The 13,318-nt window shown below is 45.7% G+C and overlaps 1 protein-coding gene across 2 annotated transcripts in view; it reads left to right on the plus strand.

The window, feature by feature from the left end:
* BAHD1 (bromo adjacent homology domain containing 1) overlaps positions 1-13,318 on the plus strand; it is a 129,166-nt gene that overhangs the window by 100,424 nt on the left and 15,424 nt on the right. For both annotated transcript variants that reach the window (XM_075331237.1, XM_075331236.1), the window contains exon 2: positions 5,471-7,081. In XM_075331237.1, coding sequence (XP_075187352.1) covers positions 5,575-7,081 — 1,507 coding nt within the window. In that variant the 5' untranslated portion in view covers positions 5,471-5,574. The remainder of the gene's footprint in view (positions 1-5,470; positions 7,082-13,318) is intronic.

Consider the following 13,318-nt stretch of genomic DNA (forward strand, 5'->3'; position numbering starts at 1 on the left):
ATAAGCAGAATACGGGGGTGAACCAGGGTAGGATGAACTGATAACTGGCACCTGGAGGCACTGAACGAGGGCCTATAAAGTGTAACGCCCAGAGCAATCCTTACAGAAGGGGGCTTGATTAGAAAACCAAGTTCTGGAATTGCCCATCTGGATAGCACCACACGTCCCAGCTGCTCCTACGACCGTGTGAACAGCGCTCTAACCATAGAGATCGTGAATGAAGTGTACTGCTGCTTTGAACAGGAATTGAAATTACAGGGGTAAACATCTCATGGTAGAGCACGGGACTTGTGCACACACTACAGTTCAGAAGTTTGGGGTCCTCCAGACAATTTTGTCTTTTCCATGATAAATCCCCCTTTTATTTACAAATGAGCTGCATAATGAATAGAGAATATCGTCCAGACAGTGACGAGGTCAGAAATAATAATTTCCTCTTCACATCTGGCTTTCGGCACAGAATGCTCCTTTGCAGCAATTCCAGGTTTGCAGACCTTTGGCATTCTAGCTGGTAATTTGCGGGGGTGATCTGGAGATATTTCACTCCATTCTTCCCCCTCCACAAGTTGGATTGGTGATGGGCACTTTTTGGTACCATACGGTCAAGCTGCTCCCACAACAGCTCTATAGGGTTGAGGTCTGGTGACTGGGCTGCCCCCTCCATTACAGATAGATACCAGCTGCTGGCTTCTTCCCTAAATAGTTCATGCATAATTTGGAGGTGGCTTTGGGTCATTGTCCTGTTGAAGGATGAAATTGGCTCCAATCAAGCGCTGTCCACAGGGTATGGCATGGCGCACAATGGAGTGATAGCCTTCCTTATTCAAAATCCCTTTTACCTTGTACAAATCTCCCACTTTACCAGCACCAAAGCAACCCAGACCATCACATTACCTCCACCATGCTTGACAGATGGCGTCAGGCAGTCTTCCAGCATGTTTTCAGTAGTTCTGCGTCTCACAAATGTTCTTCTGTTTGATCCAAACACCTCAAACTTCGATTCTTATGTCCATAACACTTTTTCCAATCTTCCTCCGTCCAATGTCTGTGTTCTTTTGCCCATATTAATCTTTTCCTTTTATTAGCCAGTCTCAGATATGGCTTTTTCTTTGCCACTCTGCCCTGAAGGCCGGCATCCCGGAGTCGCCACTTCACTGTAGACGGTGACACTGGTGTTTTGCGGGTACTATGTAATGACGCTGCAGTTGAGGACCTGTGAGGCGTGGATTTCTCACACTAGAGACTGTAATGTACGTGTCTTGTTGCTCAGTTGTGCAGCGCGGCCTCCACTTCTCTCTACTCTGGTTACAGCCTGTTTGTGCTCTCCTCTGAAGGGAGTAGTACACACCGTTGGAGGAAATCTTCAGTTTCTTGGCAATTTCTCGCATGGAATATCCTTCATTTTCTAAGAACAAGAATAGACTGTCAGGTTTCACATGAAAGTTCTCTTTTTCTGGCCATTTTGAGAGTTTAATGGAACCAACAAATGTAATGCTCCAGATTCTCAACTAGCTCAAAGGAAGGTCAGTTTTATAGCTTCTCTAATCAGAAAAACTGTTTTCAGCTGTGCTAACATACTTTCACAAGGGTTTTCAAGGGATTTCTAAACATCCATTAGCCTTCTAGCAAACACAATGTACCATTAGAACCAGGGCTGTGGAGTCGGTAAGCCAAACCTTCGACTCCGACTCCGACTCCGACTCCTCAAATTCTCTTGCACCGACTCCGACTCCGGCTCCGACTCCGGCTCCGACTCCGACTCCTACATATATTGCTTATAGTTAGGTGAAAAATTTATTGTAGTACATGAATATGTGTATGTGAACATTAGACATTTAATAATTTTTATGATACAATAATCAAGATATTTGGATAGAACATAAAATATATTTATTGGATACAACTTTAGAACACAAAAAACTGTAATAAATTGTAAATATGTAATACACTATGTAATATACAGTAGATTACATATATATCTTGTGTGTGTATATACACTGTGTATATATATATAATATTACATATTTACAATTTATTAGTTTTTTGTGTTCTAAAGTTGTATCCAATAAATATTTTATGTTCTATCCAAATATCTTGATTATTGTATCATAAAAACAATTAAATGTCTGATGTTCACATTGTACTACAATAAATTTTTCACTTAAATATAAGCAATATACTAAATGTTATTATTTAGTAAAATATTCAGCACATTCTGCATTGCACTCCTGTCCCCAATTTATTATATATTTTAGGAGTCGGAGTCGGTGCATTTTATACCGACTCCAACTCCGACTCCGACTCCACCAAAATGAGCTCCGACTCCGACTCCGACTCCACGACTCCGACTCCGACTCCACAGCCCTGATTAGAACACTGGAGTGGTGGTTGTTGGATATGGGCCTCTATACACCTATGTAGAGATTGCATTCAAACCAGACGTTTACAGCTAGAATAGTCATTTACCACATTAACAATGTATAGAGGGGATTTCTGTGTAATTTAATGTTAGCTTCATTGAAAAAAAAAAAAGTGCTTTTCTTTCAAAAATAAGGAAATATCTAAGTGACCCCAAACTTTTGAACTGTAGTGTATGGGGTATAGCAAATGCAACCAGTGTCGGGCAGCTGCTATAACGCCAACTAGTAGAAGAAATATAGGTCCACGTTTCAGGAGTTTTACTTTTTTAATTGGGTTTCTTTAAAATATTTTCATCATTTACCTTCTATAGCTTCAATGCTGCACTCTCTTATCACTGGCTGCAGAAGGAGGTAACTGAGGATCAGTCAGTGAGCTCGGGATGTTTGTGGATGGGAAGGTTGTTACTCTTTTATTTGACTTTTTCTGAGCTTGAATATACAGAGAGTCTGTAAAGGCCACACACTATTGCAAAAATGAACGAGCCCTCGTGTATAGAGGAGCCGGGAGAGAGATAACTGCAAACCGATATCAGATTATCTATATTGTTATGTAGACGTCTCACTCGTGTAGACTGCACCGCACAACAATGCCGGGGCGCACAATGGCAGGACCACCACTTTGTCTTTTCAGTCTGGGGACAGATGTTGGGATCTGAAGGCAGCAGGGTTGGGACAGAAAGCCCGTGGTGTCACTGATTAGTCACAGCGGATTTCCAGGGAAGTCACAGAGGAAGGGGAGGGGAGAGGACGGGGCGATCGTCCGTCACGGCCAGCAGCCCAGTTCAGCACCAAAGCTAGCAGCTGCCGGAGCCGTGGAGCAAACGCTACTAATATTACCGCACATGTCCTCTATTAACATTGATCTTTTTGTCTAGATTGTAAGGACTGCAGATACGCTGGTGCTTGGCAAGGTGAGCTGCTGCCAGTAACCCATGTGTATGGATAGCTGCCAGCCGACCAACCCGCTCAGCCATTATTTATACGTATAGGGCCCCTCTGTCAGGGACGTCATCTGCCCAGGAGAGTCAGGAAGCCCCTCTACACCTAAGAGATTTTGATCTTTTGTGTTTGGGGGCTCTTACATACCATCTCCCTACACTTCGGTTACGATAGATGTTGGAGAAATAATGTAACAAGCTACCACTAGGGGGCGCAGGGACTCAACTAAGAAAAGAACTCCTGAATAGAGTTGAGCGGATTGCCAATAATCCGGGTCCGGCGGATCAGTGGCGGGTTGACAAGGAAGTCCGAGATCCGATCCGGAATCCGGGCCAATATATCAATGAGGAGCAGAATCCGGGACAAGAGTGAGAGAGTGTGAGAGAGAGTGTGAGAGAGAGTGTGAGAGAGAGTGTGAGAGAAAGTGTGAGAGAGAGTGTGAGAGAGAGTGTGAGAGAGAGTGTGAGAGAGAGTGTGAGAGAGAGTGTGAGAGAGAGTGTGAGAGAGAGTGTGAGAGAGAGTGTGAGAGAGAGTGTGAGAGAATGTGAGAGAATGTGAGAGAGAGTGTGAGAGAGAGTGTGAGAGAGTGAGAGAGTGTGAGAGTGTGAGAGTGAGGGAGTGTGAGAGTGTGAGAGTGAGGGAGTGAGAGAGTGTGAGAGAGTGTGAGAGAGAGAGAGTCAGAGAGAGAGTGTCAGAGAGTGTGAGAGTCAGAGAGTGTGTGTGAGAGTGTGTGTGAGAGTGTGTGTGAGAGTGTGTGTGAGAGTGTGTGTGAGAGTGTGTGTGAGAGTGTGTGTGAGAGTGTGTGTGAGAGAGTGTGTGAGAGAGTGTGTGAGAGAGTGTGTGAGAGAGTGTGTGAGAGAGTGTGTGAGAGAGTGTGTGAGAGAGTGTGTGAGAGAGAGTGAGAGAGTGTGAGAGTGAAAAAAAAAAATGCCGAATCCGGATTGTGCACCCGGAATCCCGCGTCCGGGTCGGACCTGGAACTACCGCTAAAACTGCGCGGATCCGGATTTTTACAGTCCGGGTCTGCTCAACACTACTGAGTGTAGTTAGACTGAAGTCCACTAGAGGTCGCTAACACAAGAGTAGGGATAGTCGATCCGTCAGGGTCTATGCTGGGATGTCACATCCGTACTGAGGAGAAAACAAGCCAAAGTCAAACAACAGAGCCGAGGTCGGATACCGGGAGAGCAACTAAGCACAGGGGAGGGAGGAAAGGACACAGGACAGGAGACCGGGAGGACAAAAGGACGGGTAGGAGGGACGGAGATCAGGACAGGCTGGGGAAACAGAGGTCAGGTCAGGTTGGGCAAGGGGAACGGAGGTCAAGACAAACAGTACCGGGTAGCAGGACAAGAAGCAGAGTGTCACGCCCAGGAACGGTGAAAACAGCAGAGCCAAAAACATCACTGGCGGTGTCCTGGAGGCAGGAGAACCAATTATGGCGGCGTGACCCCCGGAACTAGGCCGTAATGAACAGGCCCCTCCCAAGAGGCCTAAACCCTGGAGGCAGGATACATGCACCAGCTCAGGAACGGCAGAACCATGCATGAATCATTACATAATGGTTCTGCCAATCGCAGCTATTTCACCCGACTCTCCTGTACTGAGCCCTCCGTGTTCTCTACAGGAGAGCCACTGGTGGACTTCTTTGGCGGTGTCTTATCTTACCAAGAACAAAAGGAGTGGAAGGCCAAAATCTGACATGTTGGATCCTCATCTCACCAGACATCATCTGTTGGGTAGAATCGGCGGCACCCATGCACCATAGAATCCCTTTGGCCAACATTGGTCGAATATGTATGGGGGGCATTAAATAAAGGCTCCATGCGGCCTCTCTTCCTCTAGTCACGGAGTTAGAGCACATTATGAATTCATACTCTTTGTAAGATGTAATGTATTACGCAAGTGTTATGGGCATGCTCCGTGAAATGTGCAGAGGTCACTGCGCAGGGAGGGGGAGGAGATGAGCTGTGTCCATCACTGATAGTCCATGGAGTGATCCATTGTTAATCTTTAGTTACCTTTCTTTATTTGCTCCTATTTAGAAAAAAATAGTTTGATATCCTCCATTTTTGGTATTGTGTGCACTCATCATTTCCTTATCTCCGCAGGTGCTCAAAATGAGGACCATGTTTGAGGAGGATCGTCATCTTCTGTGCTGAACAAGTAACCAGAACTGTGTTTCCGTCGACCACAGTGTCATGCATGAGACTCCATGATGGATACCACCCAAACGAGCTACACAGGGCAGATTTTTTTCAAGGACTTAACTTGTCATGGACGACCTCAAAAAAGAGGGACAGAAAACCAGGACTTAAGAAAATCATACCAATTGCGTGGACACCTCTCACCAAATATGAATGAGAAGACGTGTACGGTTGTCCTCACTCGGCTGGAAGATGTAACGGGGTCCCGCATTATGAAAAGTCAGGGCAGGAAATCCTCGAATATCTCTTGTTGGGTAGATGAATTTGGAACTCTAAAAGTTCACACTGGGCTTCCCTCAGAACCTAGAAGAATGGGTTCAAAAGGACAACTTTTCCCGGGGGTGTCTGCAGGAGACAATTCAATACAGGAGTTGCCAGAACCTCGAAAGAGAAGATTAGCTTCTCTCAACGCCGAGGCCGTGAATAATTTACTATTCGAGAGGGATGATGGTTGTTCTTCCAGGAAACTTAATAAAGATTTAAGCAAAGTTGTCGAAAACCGAAAATCAATTGTGGACTGGACTTCTTTAAAAAAGCTGGATAACCACCCGGCCAGCAAAAAAAGCAAACAGAGGTGCATAGCCCAACATAGGTCAACTTCAGATGACGTGTTTGATGACCGCATCAAGAGAGAAGCTAGCGAAGTGTCTTATCTTCCTGCGCCAAAGAGGTTGGCGAGTTTAAACGCCGTGGCATTCCTGAAGCTCAACAACGAGAAAGGTCATGCACTGAGACAAAGGAGCAAGTCCAGTTGCGAGAGTGGACGTCCTTCTGTCAATACTTGCTCGAAATCCAAACTGAAGATCACAAAATCTCACAAAAAGAACTGCCTAAAACCTAAAAAAGACTACCTTCATCTGAAAACCGAGGACTACCGTGGTTGGCGTGGAGGATCGGATGTTGGATTTCTTCTACCGGAACGTCGAGAGTTGACGAAGTCTTTGGGTAAAGTGGAGGGTGTTCACGTGGAACAGTCTTCCAAAAAACACAATGGCTCCGGACCTTTGTACCACAGACTGCCTTTGTTAATGGGAGGGCAGGCTTCTATGAAGCCCGAGTATGGACGACCGGGGGAAAAGTCTCCCACTCCCAAGCAAGACTTCCAACAGCCTTCATTTCCAGTACAACAGCTTCATCATTTGCCGGTCCCGGGAAGCCACACGGATTGCATCTGTGACTGTGACTCCTCAAACCAAGCTTCTCTAGACGGAAGCTACATTTCTTATGGCCAAAGTGGATTACAACGTAATGGGTATTCACATTACTCCTTGTATCCGAAGGATGAACAGTTTTCACAGCCAGTGCTCTGCGAGGAACTCTTAGTGTCTCAGAGCTCTTTACATCCGAGCGCGACGTGCGAGCATCTTCCTTGGTGCAGTTCTCGCTACGCCTACGGAGAAGACACCGGCACAAATACAGATAGTCTTTGCGGATTGATACGGCTGCCACTTGGCAGGGTTAGCAGCACTCACATGGGACCTGGTACCTATCCATATAAAAAGCCTTTAACAACAGGTACGTAAAAAATAGAAAGCTGAAAATGTTTTTTTGGATTGTACTAGTTGACAAGTGGAAATCTGTTAAAGGGGTTTCCTCGAAAGTTCAAGAAAAAAGCTCTATCTCGCGATGAGGTCGGAATGTACTGGTAATAATATGTCCTACTTTTACCATGTTCCATCACAAAATATCTCCTCACTATATTTGTTACTTTTTAAAACACTCAAAATGATGCAGTGTGTCCACCCATATCCTGTCCACCACCATAAACTTGAGAACGGCGGCAGCTATAGGCATAGAAGTGGTGTCTAGGTATAGTAAAGTAGCCATGCGCTATGCAATGAAACCACCTATAACGCCACCTGGTGGAAAACAACGGAGTTAGCATTTTTATCTCGAAAACGGAACGAGATAGAGAAAAAAAGTGACTTACAAAGTTGTAAGGCATCATCAATTCAATACGAATCGACACCTTGCATACAGAAATGCTATGATTAGAACGTGTAAGGCTATGTGCGCATGTTGCGTAAATACATGCAGTTACGCTGCGCTTTGTAGCGCAGCGTAACTGCATGCGTCCTGCGTCCCCTGCACAGTCTATGGAGATTGTGCAGGGGCCGTGCGCACGTGGCGTTTAAGAGCGCAGCGCTTCGGCTACTGCCGAAGCGCTGCGTAAAAAGAAGTGACATGTCACTTCTTTCCTGCGCTTTGCCGGCAGCTCCTGCTCTGTCTATGGCAGGAGCTGCAGGCAGAGGGCATGGAATCGGCTTTCACTACGGACATTTCTGCAGCGATTTAAAGCGCACATGTGCTCTTCAGATCGCTGCAGAAATTTCTGCAGTGACTGTACGCAACGTGCGCACATAGCCTAAAGCTCACAAGGCTGCGGACGTGAAGCGATACCTCATGGAGACCTTCCTACAAGTCATTGGGTATGGTGGCAGTGTGGAGTGGCCTCCGCTCACCTGACCTGACCCCATTGGACTTCTTTCTGTGAGGTCACATCAAACAGCAGGTGTATGCGACCCCTCCACCAACATTACAGGACCTACGACGACGTATCACAGATGTGTGCAAACGTGTCCCCGACCATATTGCACAACGTGCAGCAAGATACAGTATGCTGTGCAGAGTCCAGATGTGCATTGCAGCTGACGGGGGCCACTTTGAGCATTAAAGGTAAATGAGCGCCATATGCGTGACCAGCATTCAATGTTTTGGGGGGGGTCATGGGTTTCATATCATAGCATTTCTGTATGCAAGGTGTCGATTCGTATTGAATTGATGATGTCCTACAACTTTGTAATTCACTTTTTTTCTCTATCTTGTTCCATTTTCGAGATAAAAATGCTAACTCCGTTGTTTTCCAGCAGGTGGCGCTATAGGTGGTTTCATTGCGTAGCGCATGGCACTTTACTATACCTAGACACCACTTCTATGCCTATAGCTGCCGCTGATCTCAAGTTAATGGCGGTGGCCAGGATATGGGTGGACACACTGTATGTAATTGACTAGGCTTTCTAAATATATTTCCAGTAGTGCCTGCATGTTACTGTTTTGTGCTCCCTTTCTCATTTGCATCACAAAATGTTCCCGTAATATATATGTCACTCAGAAAAACTAGTGAATTATATATAATTTTGTCACGATGTAACTGTAGGATAGTGAGTAACAAGGGCTTCTATGCAGTTCCTCACGCTTGGGGTTCCTAGGATATTCCTAACCTCAGGGTTACTCCTAATGGCGGAGATGCCTGAGTCCTGTGCCTGGCTATGCTCCTGACCAGAAAAAAAACAACAAAATTATTATCCAGGCAGTAAATCCAATTTTTTGCTAAAGTCGAACTAATTTTACAATTAAAAACGTAATTTTATTCTTATATCTTAAAAGACCAACACTAATTACCCCATAAACTAAACAATTACACACATTAAGGACCTATAGGATATCCAAGATTGGATATGCTTCTGACCAGAACTAATCTGATTTACTCTACCCAGCAGGGAAGGAAGGGGCAGAAGTGACATGGACACATAGATACTGACCGTAAAAGGCAAACCAAAACTCTGGCACACTGCACACAGGAACCAACAACGAGAAAGACTTGGGAGAAAAGCAAGAGCAGTAAGGTAGCAACAAAAAAGACTTTACAACTGCAGGCAGCAACAAGTATTACAACCACTAGTAAGATTGGATCACAACACCTCACCAGACCAGCTTAGATAAACTATAGCTGGCATAGAAGTAGGATCTAGCTAGCATATATAGGAGGGGATCAGATGTGATTGGCTCCCACACAACATGTGATCAAAGGAGACCAACAAGCAGATTAAGATTAAGTCTTGCTAGGTTGCCTATAAATTACCAGCCTGTTGATCAACACCCGAGTCTACAAGCAATGATCACAGACATCAGAGAAGTTTTCAGCGCCGCCATGACAGTCGGCAATATTTGTAAAAACCGCCATGTGACTTTTTTTTTTTTTACATCAGTGACTGTGTGTTACGGTTTTGTGCTTTCCTCCTCATGATGTAATGTCATTTTAGGGGTAGTCTATTACAAAATACCCCTATAATGTATAGTACTCACTTATTTTGTTGCTTTAGTTTCAGTACGTGCGTTTCCATCACGTGCTCAGTGCCTGTTTGTTACTGTTTTTTTCCTCCCTTGTATAAGGCTTTTCCGTTGAATATAAAGGTGTGGTCCCTCTTAAAGGTTACAACTCGAAAAGTGTAAATGATCCTATAGGTCTCTTTCTGTATAACAGAGACTGGAATCTCCTGAAAATGAGAACTTGTGGAGGAGGAAAAGCCTTTTCTTGGGTAATTCCTAAGGGCTTTTCCTCTACTCTGCAGTCCAGGTAGCAAATATCCGAGGCACAATACATAGAGCTGCCATTTTTGGTGGAGATTGCGGTCAGTCAGCAGTGGTATGTTATATTTGCAGAGATAACACATACCCCCTAGGTCACAAGTCCCCGTAGTGTAGGAGCATGGGAACTGGTTTTCACTCCGCGAGTCCTACAAATTCCCCTGATGAAGCCATCAAAGAAGCCACCACAGGATAAGGTCTTCTCATGTTACAGAAGTTGTGAAGGCCATAAATAAGTGGTCGTACTCATACCTGAGCTAAGGATCTCTAATGGAAATGACTCCCGAAATTACACAAGAAGTATAGTGTAGTGAGTTTTCAGCTTGTTCATATAATCCGGTCTTGTAGAAATCCTGCCGTAAAGGAGTTTAGTAAGTTGCATCTTCAGCTGTTGACCGGCTAAGACCCAACCTGTATCCACAAGGATGGGCTTAGCGATTCTATTGTCCTACTGTGGACAGCAAAGAGGGGGAGGCTCCTGCTGCAGCCAGTTGTCTCTGAGGAGGAGAAAGAAGGACATGTCAGGTGCGCTCTCCGGTGTCTGCGGAACTATCCACAAACTAGCTTAGGAGTATGGATCACTACAGTGCCACCAAGACGCTCTACGCTTGACATGTCCCAGATGTGATGACCACGAGGAGGAATAGATACCGGCCACTCCAGTATTGGCTAGATCCAGCACCAGAAAACATGGTGTCATGCTAGGTATAGGGGACCACCACATACGGAAACAGGGAAAGGAATCACTGTGTCTAGGGAAGGGGGAGATGGTGACCCCGGACCAAACCTTACGCTAGCCCCTGACGACCCTAGATAGGTTCCGCACCTATGCGCCGAGCAGGAAACCTGACCCTGACTGACCCTAGAATTGGGCCATAGGTAGGGAACAGATGGGATGAGCACTTAGTCAACACCACTAAAGTCTACACACAGAAGAAAGCATATGGACAACTTATCTCCAGGATGACTCAGGGAGAGGTACAGCAACAATGTTTCTACAGATGGCTACAAGCCGGCTGCTTGCATCCACGGCCTGTATAGGTTTTTAACTCTATCACCAGCAAAATCTAAGGGGGAATGAGAGTATTTAAGGACACAAAGGGAAGTGCTGATGATCAACAGCTGAAAGATGAGGGAATCCGCAGGGTCCTAAAGGGAAAGTGAGAAGAAGAGCATGTCAGGGAGCAGTTTGTGTAGCCAAACACTGCGACCTTCTACAGCCGGACACCACAGGACTGTCTGACAAGTGTGATTCCCATAACACATGGCAGGCCGGTCCTCTGCCAGACCCTGGTTCTCATGTGGAGGTGCAGTGGCCGTTCAGGAGCATCGGGACTTCTTTTATGAAGAAACCCACCTAAATGGAAGGGACAGAGAGACCCTTCTGAATGGAGGGCACAACCCCAAATCACTAAAGTTAATTAACATTACACTACCAGGCAAGTTTCTAGAAGTCAGAATAGTTTTTGACCATTATACTCAGGCACCATCTAATATTCCAAAAAAAAACTGCACTTAAGTTTTTGTGCTATTTTGTAGTTTGGTGACTCTTTAACAGGGGAATTCTACAAAAAAAATAGATTGAGGACGGGAATATCGAGCGAGATCATAAAAATGGGTCATGAATAGTCATAGGTAACTCCAGATGATAGCGGGAAGCCCACCACATAGGAAGTGTAGGCGTCAGCTCAGACACCGGTGTAAATGTACTATGGAGACAGAGTGGATGTGACCGTCAGAGACTGTGACCCATGAGAAGGTGTAGGAGGAGGACGGGGAAGGAGGACGGGGAAGGAGGACGGGGAAGGAGGACGGGGAAGGAGGACGGGGAAGGAGGACGGGGAAGGACGACGGGGAAGGACGACGGGGAAGGAGGACGGGGAAGGAGGACGGAAAATGAGTGTTGTGTACAAAAGTGAGTAAACTGCAGCGGAGGGCCATTTTCCAAAGTACAGCGGTTACTAGAGCGGATTTAATGGAATAAGTAAGTCCCGGTGGCTAGAAACTTGGCGCTACCTATCAGATTTTGGTCCATGCCACTTACAAACGCATGAAGATTGATGTGGTCACTGGTAGATGTCTCCTGTTACAATCACGTGGCCACGTGGTCCTCCTTACATGGGCAGTGTATTTATTCAGATTGCCATGATTACATCCATGGGCAATATACCCAAAAGTGTAGTAAAAATGGGCTTCTCACACAAATTAACACCAGGTGAAAAGTGAGTAATTTTGTCTCTTAATTATGGCCATCGTTCCCCTGACTATTCCATTTTTAGCTTTTTTTCAAATCCCCAAATGGTTGCAGAGAAATGGGTCTTTTATTTGCTGTTGATTTTTTAATGGTCTTTACAAGGGGCGTGGCATAGCAGCCTAAAGACACGCCCCCTAGGAGCTGAGAGCCATAAAAATCTCAAATTGTATGTTTCGCACTATATATATGTAATAGAATTATTCTTACCGTTAATTCGGTTTCTAACAACCCTCCACGACAGCACAACAGGAGGATGACTCCCTACCCTAATAGGGACAGGAAACACAAAGAGGTTAAAAGGCCCCTCCCCGCCCTCCTCTCCAGTGTCGTTTTCAAGTACCACACCGGTATAATTTGCTCAAGTGTTGTTTATTTACATATGTCCAACACGTGAAGTAGGGAGGGAGATCCATGCTGTTGTGGAGGGTTCTTAGAAACTGAATTAACGGTAAGAATAATTCTATTTTCTCCAATCACCCTCCATGACAGCACAACAGGAGGAATACCAGCGAAATCCTCAGGGGGGGACAATAGCTTGGAATACTTTTCGGCCGAAAGCTAAGTCTTTTTTAGCGGTCAGATCAAGTCTATAATGTTTAATGAACGTATGAATAGTTGACCAGGTGGCAGCCCGATGCTCGATGGATGCATCTGCCCTTTCAGCCCAGTAGACCGAGATGGATCGGGTTGAGTGGACCTTCAGATTCTCAGGTGGTAACTTGTCTTGGTTGTCATAAGTTGCGCAGATACTGGAGAGGAGGGCGGGGGAGGGCCTTTTAACCTCTTTGTGTTTCCTGTCCGTATTAGGGCGGGGAGTCATCCTCCTGTTGTGCTGTCGTGGAGGGTGATTGGAGAAATATATATAAGCTGTTCTCAGCCAGCTAACGCTCAGCTGAAGTGTATACAGCTCTCCTCCCCCCCAAGAGTATACAGCTCTCCTCCCCCCAAGAGTATACAGCTCTCCTCCCTGGTATATAGCTCCCCACAAAACGTATACAGCTGTCCTCCCCCCCAAGGGTATACAGCTCTCCTCCCTGGTATATAGCTCCCCACAAAAGGTATACAGCTGTCCTCCACCTAAGGGTATACAGCTCTCCTCCCAAGGGTAAACAGCTCCCTTACCCCCAAAG

This window comes from Anomaloglossus baeobatrachus, chromosome 12, assembly GCF_048569485.1.
Source record: "Anomaloglossus baeobatrachus isolate aAnoBae1 chromosome 12, aAnoBae1.hap1, whole genome shotgun sequence".
NCBI classification, from domain to species: domain Eukaryota; kingdom Metazoa; phylum Chordata; class Amphibia; order Anura; family Aromobatidae; genus Anomaloglossus; species Anomaloglossus baeobatrachus.